The 16,750-nt window shown below is 43.0% G+C and overlaps 2 protein-coding genes across 7 annotated transcripts; one reads left to right on the top strand and one right to left on the bottom strand.

The window, feature by feature from the left end:
• Nucleotides 1-1,180: 1,180 nt before the first annotated feature.
• Nucleotides 1,181-10,625, bottom strand: WDR83 (WD repeat domain 83). Of its 6 annotated transcripts, none has more exons than XM_083718242.1 (10): nucleotides 10,519-10,625; nucleotides 9,408-9,673; nucleotides 8,338-8,458; nucleotides 7,162-7,267; nucleotides 6,097-6,145; nucleotides 4,538-4,664; nucleotides 3,818-3,885; nucleotides 3,325-3,433; nucleotides 2,844-2,958; nucleotides 1,181-1,708 (listed from the first exon to the last, which is right to left on the bottom strand). In XM_083718242.1, exons 2-10 carry the CDS (start codon nucleotides 9,508-9,510, stop codon nucleotides 1,556-1,558), a joined length of 951 nt encoding a protein of 316 aa, XP_083574368.1. In that variant the 5' UTR covers nucleotides 9,511-9,673; nucleotides 10,519-10,625; the 3' UTR covers nucleotides 1,181-1,555. The 6 variants fall into 6 exon arrangements, with proteins under 6 accessions (XP_083574368.1, XP_083574369.1, XP_083574366.1 ...); XM_083718243.1 differs by lacking the exon at nucleotides 10,519-10,625 and adding an exon at nucleotides 10,369-10,507; XM_083718240.1 differs by lacking the exon at nucleotides 10,519-10,625 and adding an exon at nucleotides 10,222-10,353.
• Nucleotides 10,591-15,633, top strand: WDR83OS (WD repeat domain 83 opposite strand). Its single transcript, XM_083718370.1, has 4 exons — nucleotides 10,591-10,730; nucleotides 12,420-12,525; nucleotides 13,936-14,033; nucleotides 15,415-15,633. The coding sequence occupies exons 1-4, from the start codon at nucleotides 10,681-10,683 to the stop codon at nucleotides 15,479-15,481; spliced, it is 321 nt and encodes a 106-aa protein (XP_083574496.1). The 5' UTR covers nucleotides 10,591-10,680; the 3' UTR covers nucleotides 15,482-15,633.
• The last annotated feature ends 1,117 nt before the right edge of the window (nucleotides 15,634-16,750 follow it).

Raw genomic sequence — 16,750 nt, 5'->3', positions numbered from 1 at the left:
CAACAGGCTACATTCCAGCAGCGCAAAAGTCAACAGTTTGCACACACAGACACACAGACACACACATACACACACACACACACACAGGCCTGAGTTTCCCCCATCCCAAGGCAGCAGGAAAAGTTGTAGGATTTGATAAAGAATCTAGTTTTCAGAATGCAAGTAGTAATTGTAATACAGTTGTTATGGGAAGCAGCTCTTGCCTTCAGTTTGTTTCCATTTTTGACTTGGCTGGGTAATAGCTATTTAAAAATACCCCAATACAATAAAATACCTATTAAAGCAGGGAAGCAAACACAATACAGTGGTACCTCAAGTTACAAATGCCTTAGGTTACAAACTCTGCTAACCTGGAAGAGTTACCTCGAGTTGAGAACTTTGCCCCAGGATGAGAACGGAAATAGTGTACTGGCGGCGCTGTGGCAGCAAGAGGCCCCATTAGCGAAAGCACACCTCTAGTTAAGAACAGTTTCAGGTTAAGAACAGACCTCCAGAATGAATTAAGTTCATAACCAGTGGTACCACTGTAAAACAATAGAGTTGTGACTTCAGAAATATCTGGTCACTACTCCGCCATGTACCTCTTAGGTGATCTCCTGTTGTGAAGTTTGGGCATTAGTTTCGTGAAAGTAAATAGCTGTTGATCACATGAAACACAAAAATTATCAGGTAAGGAAATATCAGGAAAGAGGAAGGAAGTGCTGCCTAACTCCTAGACACCTAAGCACTCTTCGAGCAACAGTGTGGCAAGCAGGGCTCCAACCATTGGATCTGCCTGCTGTTTGTAGTAAGCTCTTTAAAATGTCTCTGTTTGGCACTTAGGCCTACTCTATTGTGTCCCGGCATGCTTTATGTTTTTCTCATTGATATTAGACATCAACACAGCTACAGGGAATTTTTGTTTCCCAGACCGGTAAAGCAGGTTTGAACAATGTGGCTAAACTTGCGCCAGGAGGCTCCTACCAGGATGTGGTGTGATGCAGTGCACTGAGCTGTCCAGTTGTGTGACTGGTGACTACTGCATTCCAGTCTGGCCTCCTTATATAGTATTTATGCTGAAGTACACAAGAGCCAATGTAGAGCAGTGACTTCAGTTATGGGGCTGAATGTGAGCAACCCGGGCTTAGATCCCTACCTGCAAGGTCATGAAGCCCACTAAGTGGCCTTAGGCAAATGACCATTCTGAAAAACAACTTTACTTTATTTAGTTTTCAGTAAAACAATACAGTCTTTTTTTTGGGGGGGGGGCGTGGAGAACAATCAACTCAGGTTTTAATGTTGAAAGATGAGAGTACTTATAAAACAGAAACCTGCTGATGGTTGAGGAAGAGAGACTGACATGGCCACCCCTCTGGAAACTGGTATGGAACTGAGAGATTGTAAGTAAGTGTTACAAGCACCAGTTGCAAAGTGTGATTCCAAAGAGCAGGGGAGTCCAGTGTTGGACACTTTCCCGAAGGCAGTGGAAACAGTACTGTGCTTCTGAAGAGAAGTATGGCTGAGAGTTCCATCTCCTTGCAGCTTCGGTCCTCCACTCAAGCCAGGACAGGGACCATCAGGCTGGTTCCCCTTCCTCAGCCACGTACGACTCCTCCCTCCAAAACTGCACACGGCCCTCTGCAGCAGTGAGCAAGCAAGACTCAGTTGGGTGGAAGGACAGAGACTGAACTGCAGTCTTGCTCACAGGCAAGCTCAGGGCAAGGGACCCCTGTGAAGAGGAGAGAGAAGAATAATGAAGATAAGGGTAGAGATAACATACTCCTAACACTTGGGCAGCTAGACATGGGTTCAGAATTGCACCTGCTTTTCAAGCACCACCTCTTGTGCTGAATGATCAATATGCGAAAGGGACAGTCCAAGTTCAAGAGAGGAAAGAGAAGAAATGCCTTGCAGTGGAAAGCATGGAAACTGTACCTGATCCTCAATGGTCATGAGGAATGTTATTTACACCAGAGATTTAAAATTTTGTATTTAGCTTTGAACCAATACAGTTGCATCAAAAGCGCTTCCTCCCATAAACTTCAGATAAGTGATAGTGGTCTACATAACACTTTAACTCAGAGATTTTCAATGTTTTTGAGTCCATGGCTCCCTTGACCAACTACATTCTTTCTGTGGCACCTCTGTGGGGCTCAGGAGCCCAGTTATGTCACCCCTTGCCTGCCGAGCTGGCAGCTTTTCACCCTTTTTCAAACACCCTTCCTTGTGCAGGTGCTCCCTCAGCCTCCTTTCCAGTTGCCTGTCCTTGGGAGTCCTCTGGGCAGCTGCAGCTGCCTCCCCTGGTCTCTGAGCTGCCCCCTTGATCCTCCCTGACCAGCCCCAGAGGCACCATTCGCCTGGGGAGCTTGTAGCCAGGGCTGCTGCCATAAATAACTCTGCAAGCCTTTGGGAGGCAGAGACATGAGGGCACCAGAGGGAGGGAGGGAAGGAAAGAGGGACAGAGGCCATTGTTGCCCACGGCACCCCTGACCATCATTCAAAGCACCCCAGGGTGCCACTGCACACTGGCTGAAAACCACTGCTATGTATGAATTTCTCTGCCTATGTTCTTAGTGGTCATATTCAGGTCATATTCAGGCAACTAGGTCATACAAAAAACAGCTACGATTACTGTCAGCAGTTAAGGCACTGAGCTAAAGTCTGACCACCAACAATTTGGAGAGAAGGTTTCATGCTTTATTCTCCAAGGTTCAATGTTGCCTTATCGAACCAAACGGAATTCAAGCTCCCCAAACTGCACCCCTCCACACACAGTATCTGTGGCTCAACTCCCATGAAACACTGGTAAGTCACAGGACCGCCCAAGAAGAAACCTCTCCATTTCCCCAGGTCATTCTGCTCACCTCCACCAGGTCCCAGAAGTACACCTTCCCATCCTCGGAGCAGCTCCCGATATGAGTGTCCCTCTCGCTCATGCAGCAGTCCATCTTATAGGTTACATTCTTGTGGCCTGTATATCTAGGGGTGTCATGGGGGGGATGGGATGAGAAAGAGGAGAATATTTCTGCTTTTCCCAGTCAGGCTTTCCCCCATCAGTCCATCTATGGTTGTTACTAGTCCCTGGCAAGGTAGATGGAGGATAACAAAAGCCCAGCATCACCAGAGTTCAAGGCAGACTGACTGTGGCTCTGATTCAATGTATAAAGATCTGTATTGCACAAATTTCTCTAGTCCTCTAGGTTCTTTTACATGGAAGCACTCGTACACTTAGGGCTGCACCCAAATGCTGAAGAACAGTCACTCTTTTGAGCTGCTATTGTGTGTCGACAACAGGGTGGGGTAGGGCAAGCTTTAATGACAGGACTAAATAACTGCACTGCTTACTCTCCTAGTAGTTCGCCCGTATCCTTGTCCAGCAAACGCAGAGTAGAATCCAAGCTAGCAGCCAGGGTACATTGCCCATCTTTGCTGAAACACACGCAGGTGATGGGACCTATAATGAAAATATGGCAGTGTTGGGTTTGATTGCATCAAGAAACAAAAAAGTGCAAGATTCTGGGCAACCCCCATCAGAACTTGTTCTTAGGAGTTTCTTCAGGGCTACAAATTAGGAAGGAAGGAAGGAAGGAAGGAAGGAAGGAAGGAAGGAATAGTAGCTTGCAGAGATCAAGTCTACCCACTTCCTAGAATGAGTCAGTGTCGGACATGATACCAGATGTGGCAGAGTCCCTTCGGTTTGGACCTGAGGGGCATCTGCTAAAGAGAAGAGGCAGGGGAATACAGGTGAGGGAGGCAAAGGAAATGCAACAGGAACCATCACCCTGAAAACTGTCTCTCATCATACCAAATTGTCAACAAGTCTGTAAGCAACACTCACTTCCAATGTAATCTGAGTAGAGCTCCCCAGCACGGAGGTCATAGCGACGGACACGCCCATCCACAGAACTGAGAAATAAAAAAAGGGGCAGTGGAAATTAGCTGGCAGCAGGAGGGCAGCACTCAGCAAGCACATTGGCGGACAACCCCGAGGTCTCAAAGGGTGCCCTTTCTACATTCCTGGTTTTCAAACCATGGAACTCAAGTTGTGGGACAGGATTCCATATACGCCTGTATTCTTTTGAAACTAACTTTCTCCCTTTTGGAGCAAATACTGAAAATATTTCTTCGTTTCTGATGAAAGTTTAGAAATGAGAGGATACTACAGGGTATGGATCTACACAGCTGTGTGACTTTAGGATTGGGCTTTTTATTAGTCCAAAAAGAATCTGATCAATTGATCAGTCAAGTATTGTCAAATGCTGGTAATGCAAAACACCAGCTTTATGAGAACAGCATAGAATATATAATGTTAAAAAGTTTTATATTTATAATAATTATAAATAACAAAACAATGTCAGTGGCCATACACTGTATTTTGGAATGTGATTGCGGCCTTCCTGAGTCTGCTTCCTTCAATCCATTGCAGATGAGTAGAGGGGTGAAACACACCTGGATGGATGGGTTGGGAAGCCCTTAACAGATCCCAAGGTCCAGCATGGACTTCGCACGGCAGGGAATTTACCCTCACCAGCTCTAACTTCATTCCACCTTTCCTTACCCTGTAAGGATTTCATGGTCTGACACCTTCAGACTGGAAATGCCATCCTTGGCCTCATCCAGGATTTGGATGGGATCTGGTCTGCGTGACCGGCAATCCCAGCAGCGGACACTGGAGTCAATGGCACCTGCAAGAGAGCAAAGAAGTATATTGAGTAGAGCCTAAAATGAGTTCCCTGGGTTATTGGAAAATAAAACTCCAAGGTGGCTTTCACCTTTGGAAGCTAAGGCCCGTAAAAGGCTCAATATGGAGGCGAAATGGCCAAAGTTTTGGGAAATATTAGAAAAAGATGGGGACAATTGGAAATTGCAGAGTCAGGAGAAAATGAAAGACAAAGTCCGAGACTGGTTACATTATGCTCAGATTAAAGAAGTTTTCAAACTTGATAAAAAGCTAGGATTCCAGGTGGAAAAATCGAAGTTAGAAACGGAATTGTTAGAGCCTAAGACTAAGATACTCTCAAGAATGTATAACTTGCTGTTAAAATGGAACACACAAGACGAAACGGTTAAATCAGCTATGATAAAGTGGGCACAGGACATTGGGTATAATATTATGTTTGAGGACTGGGAAAGGTTGTGGACTACTGGGCTGAATTTCACTGCATGTAATGCTTTGAAAGAAAATGTAATGAAAATGATATATAGATGGTACATGACCCCAGTCAAACTTGCAAAAATATACCACTTGTCTGATAACAAATGTTGGAAATGTATGGGAAATGAAGGAACGTTCTTTCACCTCTGGTGGACTTGCCCTAGAGTGAAGGCTTTCTGGGAAATGATATATAATGAGCTGAAAAAGGTATTTAAGTATACCTTCCCTAAGAAACCAGAGGCCTTCCTTCTGGGTATTGTCGGCCAAGGGGTGCTAAAGAAGGACCAAACATTTTTCATGTACGCAACAACAGCAGCAAGGATACTTGTCGCTAAGCATTGGAAAACCCAAGATCTACCCACACTGGAAGAATGGCAGATGCAACTGATAGACTACATGGAACTGGCCGAGATGACTGGCAGAATCCGAGATCTGGGAGAGGAGACAGTAGAAGAAGACTGGAAAAAATTCAAGATTTATTTGCAAAAATATTGTAAATTGTATGAATGTTAAGCAGGATGCTTGATTATAAACAATTTGGCACCATTAAAACAGATGAGGTGAATTATGAAGACAAGTTAAATTTAAGAAAAAACAAATTTTTTTAGATAATTATTAGGCTAAGAGGGAAATAAATGTATCTAAAATTTGAGATATAACATTGGAAAAATAGACAGTCAGGATGGAGACAAGGTGATAAATTGCTGGTTTAATTTTTATAATTTGGAACGCAGGAGCGGGAGATGTGAGGAAGTCCAAAGGAGATAAGAAAAGATGTTATGATATGTAATATTTTTGTTTGTTTATTTATATTGTAATTAAAAAACTCTTAATAAATATTATTAAAATAAAAATAAAATAAAATAAAATAAAATAAAATAAAATAAAATAAAATAAAATAAAATAAAATGAGTTCCCTGGGATTAACAGTGAAGCAGAGTGAGAAGGAAAGCATTCCTTACCTGAAAGGATCACAGTTGCCTCTTCATTGAACTGGACACAATTTACTTTCTGCCAGGTGAGGATAAAGAGAAGAGAATGAGATAAGCAATTATTGTCCGACTGGTTTAACAGATTCAAGCATAGAAGGATTACATTCTCTGTTCCCATTCCTGCCACATTTCTACACAAAGTACCTCAACTCTTTGAACTCCTTGAACTTCTACAGAGCTCTCTTCATTACTATTTCCACCCCACAAGCCAAACATTCAATGTAGTTTTGTAGCCAGCAGGCAATATTTTGACACTTCTCATAAACTTCCTCCTACTGTAGTATCTAATGCGTCAATAGTATTTTCTACCGCACAAATTTTTAGATGCCAAATAGACCAAACTGCAGACATTATCCAGTCACTGTGAGGCAGGACACATTTCTACCGTAATCCCTCAGTGGAAGCTCAGAAGAATTTACTTTCTTATGTGCATAAAGCTGGATATTTGAATCATGTGCCGAAAAGGGCAAGCAAAATGATCAGGTGGGTGAAGAAACTCACCTATGCAGAAAGGTTGCAGTATTTGGTGCTTTTTAGTTTAGGAAAAAAGGTGAGTAAGTAGGATGCACACACATGATAGCAGTATATAAAATTATACAGGGTACAGAAAAAGTGGACACAGACCTTTTCCCCCTGTCATATAGCATTATAACCTGGGGTGATCCAATGAAACTGGTGGAAGATTCAGGACAGTCAAAAGGAAGGATTTCTTAACACAGCACATAAACTATGGAATTCACTGCCACAAGATGTGGTAATGACAACCAACATAAATGACTTGGAATTGAACAAAGTAATGGAGGATAAAGCTATCAATGGCTACTAGTCATGACAGCTATACATTACAGTCTTCCAAAATCAGAGGCAGCACGATTTTGAGTACCGGCCACTGAGAAACAAAAGCTCTCATACCCAGCTTGTGAGAATTGAGATTGGTCACTGTGGTGAAAAGGATGCTAAACTAGAGTGGTCTGATCCAGGGAAGTTACTCTGTTCCATTTTCTTGGAAGGGACAAAGGACAGAAGAGGTCTTACCCCTGCATGGCCACGGAACTTGCGAATCACTTGACCTGTGGCAACATCCCACAACACTACTGTCTTGTCTGCACCACATGAACAAAGCTGGCTGTTATCAAATGATCTGCAGAGTGGATAGAGACAGATAATGATAGGGAAAGCATCCTGATTGCTTCCTGTATGTGCAACTCCCTGAATTACTGTATTCTTACTGTATTAAGAATGTCAGATTTAATTTTTCAAAAGCTAAGTTTCAAACCTTAGGACATTAAACATGGGTTCAAATGTATGGAGCAGGGACTGAATAGGATATCCTATTATCACTGGCTGGGTAGTGAGACAGTATTACTATGCTATTCACAGGTTTTCTTCCAACAGTTGGCAAGTTCAAGTTTTGCAAATTAAGACAATTCATTTAAATTGGTTTAATATACAACTGATAGCTTCATGGAGAAATTGATTTTTCTTTCTTTCTGGAATGTAAAAATTTTATTCATCCATATATTTTCCTTTTGATTATGAATTTTATAAATTATTTGTTTTCCAGCTGTATTGTATAACATTAAAAGTTAAATTTATGCAACACAGGCAGGTCAGAGGATTTAATTTGTTTACCAAGCAATTCTTAAAACTCTACTTTGCCCTGCTCACAACTCCAATAGAAAAGTAGACGAGGCATAGACCACAAAAGTTCTAACCAGTGACCCACCTGCTTTCCAGCCAGTTTTTTTTATTGATTGATTGATTTTATATACAGTGGTACCTTGGTTTACAACCATAATCCGTTCCAGAAACAGGTTGTAACCCAAAGCGCGCTTTTGCCAATGGGGCCTCCCCCCAAAAAATTTGTTTGTAATCCAAAAGAAATGGGTTGTAATCCAAAAAAAGGCTGCAAACTGGGACACACACTTCTGGGTTTGACGTGTTTGTAATCCAAAACATATGCAAACCAAGCCATATGCAAACCAAGGTACCACTGTACTACCCTATACCTGGAGGTCTCAGGGTGGTTCACAGAACAAAGTCAAAATATAAAACCACAATATATATAATCAAAATAAAAACAACAACCCACTAACCCTCCCCCCAAAAAGAGCCACATTTTAAAAGGGCATACCATCTCAAAATTTCTGGTGGTATTTCACCACAAAATCTCTTTTTCCAAAAGAGTGGCTCCCTCTCCCCAGTTCTTACCCTGCTGCATCCAGAACTTCATAGCCATGGCCGCTGTAAGTCTTAAGGAGAGTGCCTTTGAGGGGGTTCCAGAGCTTAAGTGATTTGTCACTGCCACAGGTGAGACAATAATTTCCATCCACTGAAGAGGGGGTGGGAGAGGAAAAACTCATTGAACAGTATCTAATGCAACACTCTTCAGCAGTGTTCCTGACAGATTTGCCTTTCCTATTTTCTGCATGTGCTACACAGGTTCCACTATTCCTGCTGCAGGCACAAATTTTCTCCCTGAGCAAGAAACCTATAACCATGGTATAGACACCTTCCCCCAATCATTATTTTCTTTAGCTCGTGAATCACTAAGGATTATATTCAACTTGGCACTAAACTGAATGTTCCATCAGTGCAAAGATTTCCTCTTGAGCAATGGAACAGTATCTCTCTCCCTTCTCCCCACCCCCCACTCTACATCTGTTCTGGGTCCCCCACTCTACATCCCCCACTCTACATCTGTCCCCACCCACAACCCTCCAGAGCGGATTTGGGGATGGGACAGGGCATACAGTGTAGAAGAAGGGAAAAGCCCACTGTGCTAGTGTTAATCCTTGCACTAGCACAAACCTTTAGTTGAATACTGCCCTAATACTTTATGCATTGCATTGCCATTCAGCGCCAACTTTTGGGTTTTCCCCCTTTGCACTTTTCTGTGTATATATACCAGGTAACTAAGGATTGCACTTCATGCATCTGATGAAGCGGACCATTGTTTTCAAAGACTTATGCCGTATTAAAATTTGTTGTTCTTTAAGGCAAAAGAGAAGAAGCTGTGACCCTCCAGCTGTTACTGAATTCCAACTCCCACCAGCCCCAGCCAACAATCAGGAATGATGGGAGTTGTAGTCCAGTAACATCCAGGTCACAGCATCCCCACACCTGCATTAACTAAGGCGTCACAAGACTCCTTGCTGGTTTAACTGCAACAGGCTACCAAAACTTCACCTTCAAAAATTGTAAATCACACACTAGATTCTGCTTTGTTTTTCTGGTTCTAAAAATACAACACCATGTTATAGGATCAAGGATACACTCACCATTGAACCTCACTGCCCTGACAGCTCCCTGTTTACATTCCAGTGTGCCCAGAAGTTTCTTTGGCAACTCAGGCTTCTTCAGTTTTGGCTCTGGAAAGGCCATGATAAAGACAAGCAGGTATGCTATATGGGGATTCTTCTATACTGGATGCAACAGCTGTAACTGACAGCCAATTCTCAAGTACTATGAAAACCCCAAAGTGGATTGACGTGATGTGTTAGGATTGCCCTGCGTCTGGGATTTTTCTTCCATTTGGAATACCACCCTATTACAAAACGACACAGGCATAAAGAGAAATCAGGTCCCAGCTGCAACAGCTACTCAAGCTACCAGTTTTCTCACAATGGTAAAGACCATTTTTTTCTCCAGAAAGGAAAATTGGCAAAGGCAAATCACCTATGTCATATAGCCTTGCTTATCTTATTTTACAAGTTTCTATCAACCCTCTAGAAATCCTTCTCTTTCCAAACCAGTTAAATGTTATCTTTACATGGCAAACCCTGTAGCACACCTACAGTTCTTTAAACTTGCAGAAAACCACCAAAGAACTCTTTCTACTACTCCCTGATGCTCTTCTCAATCTAATTCTTATCCTATGGTAGCCATTTTTGAGGAATTTTGTATTATCCTTTACAGTACCCTGCCTATATAGCTTGATTTACTTCTTTTCTTAAATTTATATCCCGCCTTTCTTCTACATGTGGTTCCGGGGCGGTCACTGAACAGACCCAAACCTGCTTCGTTTCAGCCATGTCCCTTCAGACCACCAGGAATCAAACATGCGCAGACTTCCCATTCGGAAGGATACTCAACATGACTGAAAAACGACTTAGCGCCTCTTATAGCTTCCCCCAAACGTTTAACTGCCAATTGAAAACCGGATTTTATTATGGGAAGGAGGAAAATTGAATGAGGGACACAGCGCAACCCTCTAATTCGCTCCCCTCGGTGCACAGCTACCTCATCTTTAGTTCCGCCCATTCGCAGCGTGGATTTCGGCACCCTGGCAGGAAAAAAAAACCCCCCGAAGGTTCTTTATTCCTTCCCTCAGTTGAGCAATCCATAGCATCTTCCCACGGAAGATTAATCCGCTAAACCGTCTCCAAGTACTGCGGCCTCGGGAATGATGACCGGAACGAGAAGACTTGAACTCCGGGGTGTTGCACTCTTAGTTGTCCCCCTTGCGCCACTGAAAGGAAGCGGAAGTTGGTGTGGCGGCGGCGGCGACCGAGGGGGGGGGCGCTGCTCGGAGTTAGCCAGAGGCGGTGCACCATGGCCGGTAACAACGTAATGGACCCGCGGCGGCCAAATCGCGTTCTCAGGTCAGCGACGGGGGGGGGGCGGGGGGCGGGTGAGCTGCCCGGGCAAAGCCACGGAGAGGGCGCGAGCGGGGCGACCTTTGGCACGGAAAGATTGAGCCGAGGGAGTGGCGTGTGATGCGGAAGGGGGCGCTGAGACGTCACCCCTCGCTGTAGCGCGGGACGGGCATGGGGTCGCCATGGAAACGCAAGGCGGAGGGCGAGAGAGAGAGAGAGAGAGAGAGAGAGAGAGGCGGCCTTTCCTAATAGCCACCAGACTGGGCAATAGGGGAAACTTTTCACGGGGGAAACTGCAGCAGAGGGAGATTCAGGGACAGAGATGGCTAGTGGTGGTTGACTGGTGAGGATCAAAATGTGCCCCCAACTGCAAGTCCTTGTTCAAGAGAATAGTGTGGCCACCAGTCCACACTTACGGGGGATATATGTGTGTGTGCGTGTGCAGTGCCGGATTTACGTATAAGCTAACAAGCTATGGCATAGGGCCCCACTCTCTTGGGGGCCCCAAAAAATTTTAAAGGGGGAAAAACTGGATGTACATTTCCAAAATATACTTCTTCTTAATTGTATTTCAGTTCAATAATTACTTTGATAAAATACATATTTTGTTATGTGCAAATGGCTTTAGATACCTGTTAGGTCCATAGATTATCATATAGCATATATTCAACACAAAAAAGAGCAACAATTTGTTGTTGACAAAGAAAGTGGTGAGCTGTTGCTGTAGCGTTCAGGGTGACCTTGCTCATAGGCGCTTACACTTGGCACATCTTGCTCTGTATATTGACCTGGAGACATTTGGGGCAGGATTTAACAGCGTTGTTGCGTGTACAGAACAAAATCCACATATGCAGTAGGACTTCCTAACCATATACTCGCTCCACCCCCTAAATATGCACTGGATGATTGGGTGGTTCCCCCAGACAGCATTAGGGGGGGCAGGGGGGGAGTATTGTTGCATGAGCAGACCTCATGTTGTACATGCATATAGCCTACTTAGCACTACATTGAATTCCACCCTAAGTATGCAAAGAATGTTGTGCTGTCACTTAGCTAGAAACCTTTCCCAACACATATCCATCACTTTTTTAAAACGGACACATGAACATGCCAGAAACACAGGGCAGTTACACCTTTTTTTATAAAACAAAGTTTTAAAAAGTTTACAGAATAGTATTAGTTGCTTGTGTTGCTGGTCACTAATGATTTCATGGGTATATAGAAAGCACTCATTCTTGCAACATACAGAAGAAGTGCAGTATATAATTTCCACAACATGTAATGAGTGCTAGGAAAATCCAGAAAGATGTGACTGAGTAACCTTTAGGAGAGATGATTTTCTTGAACTGTGAGAGACTGGCACCATTTCTTTTTCCACAGCACTAGAGCAAGTTCAGAGAATGTTTGGCCTCCAGATGTTACTTAAATATGACTCCCTTTATTCCTGGCCATTGGCCATGCTTGCTGGAGCTGATAGGAGTTGTACTTCAGCAACATGTGGAGGACTAAAGGTTCCCCACACCTAAACAACTCTATGTTGGCTTGAAGCTACACAAAGCCTTATTAGCAGCAGAGAAACTCCCATTGATGTCTTATGCCTTATTTTGATATGGTGGTGGATAAAGCTAATGTTTTATTTTCAAGCATAATTTAAAATATTTTCTTTCCACCATAATTGGGATTTTTACTTTATAGATACAAACCTCCATCCACAGAGAATAACCCTACCCTGGAAGACCCCACACCAGACTACATGAATCTACTGGGAATGATTTTTAGTATGTGTGGCTTGATGCTGAAGGTGAGTATTGCAGTGCTTGGCCTTTTGACTTCAGGACATGCAGAACACTAGCTGAGCAAATTAAGCACAAGATTCTACCAGCTGCTTGTTATCTTCTAATTATTACACTGCTGTTGGGTTGTATAATTTTGAAAATCATATAATCTCTGGAAGGTAATCTGTCATCAACAACCCCAGGTTAGTTTAATGTGCCTAACAGACCTGGATTGAGAATCTTATTCTAGTAGTAAATGACACAGCTTCTTTTCCTTCTTTCTGTCAGATTAACTGCATAATATTCCTGTGCTTAAACCTTCCTTATTTCCCTGCTATTTTAGTCTCTCCAAGGAATGCTACCCAACTGCTAAACAATTCTTCACAATAGTCAGATAAGAGAATAGTGCACAGATGATGAACATTTATTGGGCCGCAAAGGCTGATCAATCATTTGAATGTTGAGAGTAAATAATGATTTCATGATGCTTCAATTCATGTTAGCTATGGAGTCTAATTTGAAATTACTTATAAAGACCTCTGAGTCAGAGTGCTTCACTTTTTTTCTAGATAAGAGAGGTAATAACACCTGTCAATTGTGGTAGGAGTCTGAAATTATATCAAGTCTTTGAACAATGGCGTTAGTTAATAATTGTAGTAAGTATTACATAATAATAATAATAATTTATTATTTGTAACCCGCCCACCTGGCTGGGTTTCCCCAGACACTCTGGGTGGCTTCCAACCGAATATTAAAAACAATACAGCATCAGACATTAAAAACTTCCCTAAACAGTTGTCTTTTAAAAGTAAAATAGTTGTTTATTGCCTTAACATCTGCTGGGAGGGCATTCCACAGGGCATGCGCCACTACCAAGAAGGCCCTCTGCCTGGTTCCCTGTAACCTCACTTCTCGCAGCAAGGGAACCCCCAGAAGGCCTCAGGCTGGACCTCAGTGTCCGGGCTGGATGATGGGGGTGGAGACTCTCCTTCAGGTATACAGGACCGAGGCCGTTTAGGGATTTAAAGGTCAGCACCAACACTCTGGATTGTGCTTGGAAACTTACTGTGAGCCAATGAAGATCTTTCAGGACCGGTGTTATATGGTCTCGGCAGCAGTTCCTCAAGGGGAAGGGTCGTAAGCTCAATAACAGAACATCTACTTTGCTCCCAATACCATCCCTGGCATCCCTGAAGTAAGGATTGGAGTATCCCCCTACCTGAAACCCTGGAGAGCCATTGTCAATCATTGTAGACAATATTGAGCTAGATGGAGCAATAGCCTGACTCACCGTAAGGAAGTTTCCTATGAATTGAGTAAAGAAACAAGGCAGAGTGCTTATCATGGTTTTACACTTTTACTAAGGAATAAATAGTTTTGCTTAATCCTTGAGACTTCATTAAAGCTTTCACTACATTACTCTGTGCTGTTTGCAGCTAAAGTGGTGTGCCTGGATTGCTGTCTACTGTTCATTCATCAGCTTTGCCAACTCTCGGAGTTCAGAAGATACCAAACAGATGATGAGCAGCTTCATGTGAGTCAGGTTCTTTCAGCCTTTCATTGAGTCCTGTGTTAATTTCTTACTGCTGCCAAGTTTACTTTGAGACAAGAGGCACACAGCTGCTTTCCCTTTGCCACAAACAGTAAGCAGTTGCACATGGAAAGTTAAGGGTACAGCACTTGTGTGGAAACTTCAACCAGCATCTCTTGCCCAGAAACTATTGCTCTGAAAGATTATAAAGCTCAAGGCAAGCCCCACCCTGAGGATCCCTTCATTGGAATGAAAATGAGTGGCCTGGCACCTTGAATACCCACAATGGAGCTCTTGGATGTAACTAATCCAATCTTCCCCACGCCCAAATCCAGTCTGGGCTAATTTCTCTAGTTATAGTTACAGATAGGTAGCCGTGTTGGTCTGCCATAGTCAAAACAAAAAAATTCCTTCCAGTAGCACCTTAAAGACCAACTAAGTCAGTTCTTGGTATGAGCTTTCGTGTGCATGCACACTTCTTCAGATACACATCTGAAGTGTATCTGAAGAAGTGTGCATGCACACGAAAGCTCATACCAAGAACTGACTTAGTTGGTCTTTAAGGTGCTACTGGAAGGAATTTTTTTGTTTTCTCTAGTTATATTTCACCTACCACACTGATAATTTCTCTTTTGCTGCTTGTCTCAGCAGATTAATCATTGGTAACAATACTTCTTCCTTTTCCTCCTAATCTATTCAACCTCATTTTGGGGTAGCCTTAATCATTTGGACCTTGTAATAACGTATTCACAGATAAATGTTTATTCTGCCTTTTTCTTAATAAGTTCCATTCTTTCTGATTAAGTCATTTACTTCCCAGAAACCTTGAAGTGTTGCTTCACTAGCCAGACTAGGGCTGGGGCTCTCCAGATGTTGGGTTCTAAGCCACATCAGCCCCAGCCAGCATGGCTAGTAGACAGGGATGTTTATAAAGTTGTAGCCCTCCAGATATTGATAGACTACAGGCTCCACATCCCTGATCCCAAGGATCCTAATGTACATGCTAGCTCACTTTAATATGGCTATTGTGCTAATTTTCTGAGCCAGCTCTATCTGTGGCTAGCTGTTCATTCTTTGGGAATTGGTCTAGTGGCTGCAGCAGAAAGAGGTTCCCCTTGTACCAGACTCATTCCCCAATCCTCCAGTGTCTCTGAGGGATGCACACACAGGATCCACAATCAGGTTCAAACTCAAGTCAAATACACAGTTCCCAAGCAAGCTTAGTAACACATCCCATATAAACTTTTTAATTTGAATACACTGAACACACTGAGATTCTTTGGTCACATTTGTAATTCATTCTGTTGACATTACTATTTGCATTGCTATTATTGGTGTAATATTAACGTTCCTGCCCTGATTATAACTCCTGTCTTCTTTCCAGGTTGTCTATCTCGGCTGTAGTGATGTCCTATCTGCAAAACCCACAACCCATGTCTCCTCCTTGGTGAAAGGTTATTTGCCTCTCTTCAGAGCTCCTCTTGCAAAACAGAGGTGCACGCCCTCAACAGAGAGAGGACTATTTTCTCAGGCAATGCAGATCCATTTGCACATGTCTTGGGAGTACTCATTTTGCTGCATTAATAAAGTGATGGTTATTAGAGATGCTTTGGCTACATTGCCAACTTGGCTTAGTGTGTTAATACGTAATGCATTTCACTTGAACTGCAGTTTAGTTCTTAGCCAACCAAACATCTACAGTGTGCTCTGACTATACTTCCTGTACTGTTCGGGTTTTCTGCCCAGTTAAAAAAGGACATACTCCTATTCAGAATAACAATGTCCTCAACTTTTACAAACCAATTAAAAGAAGCATCTGCTTTTAGAATCAAGTACTGAAGCCAATTAGCGTACCACAGAAATCATCTCTTGGGAAACTCATTTCTGTACATATCTCTGTACTGCTAGGTTCACTGTAGCCTGTAATCAGAGCAGGAGTGCTGTACAGTAAAGGCATTTCATCAGTGTCCCACATCTAGCCCTGTATTCTGAAGGTGTCTGAGGCAGCAACCTTGCTCAATATTGATTTTATGTTAAAATCTTTGGATTTATTTGCAGCAGTTTTACCATGCTCTTCAGCTGAAAAAAAGTGCATTGAGCAGCTCACACCTGTTTGTATATGTGTATTTTTGCACATACAATGAATGTGATTCAACAAAGGATTTAAAACAATAACAAAGGATTGTTTTATGCAATGCATATTTTGTGGGTGACTAGTCAGATTTGTACTAGAGTTTAGTTTAGAATGAGATGGCAGCAGTAAATGAAGTGAATGATTTTGCACTATTAAGTCTAGTATTACCTTTTACATAAAACAAGAACAATCAAACAGCAAGGGAAAGACTGCAGCATTATTCTTCTCATTTGCTTTAAGGCTCTTTGGCTAAGTGCCAGGGAATGGGATGCAGCTGTTGATTCAGGCGCTCTCTTCCCCCTCCCCATTTTTTTCTAGGCTTTCTGCCTTCCAGACAAATCCTCCTGCATATCTTTGTGAGGAGGGGGGACGCTTGACTGGTCTGGGGGAGTGGTAGAGCTGGAATACCAAGCAAGAGGGGCTGCGACCCCAGACTGGGAGGGAATCCAGCCTGGGAGGGCCTGTCGTAGGGAGCTGGGATCACAGGAGAATTTGAAGGGGCTGTCAGTCATGGGAAACGGGGAAAGGTTTGCTTAGTTTATAATTGTGCCGCTGCACAAAGGATGGAAAGGCCCTCGGGTAAGTA

The sequence above is a fragment of the Podarcis gaigeae genome (genome assembly GCF_964106915.1).
Source record: "Podarcis gaigeae genome assembly, chromosome: 2".
Lineage (NCBI taxonomy): Eukaryota > Metazoa > Chordata > Lepidosauria > Squamata > Lacertidae > Podarcis > Podarcis gaigeae.
This window is presented reverse-complemented; position numbering and strand designations above follow the sequence as displayed.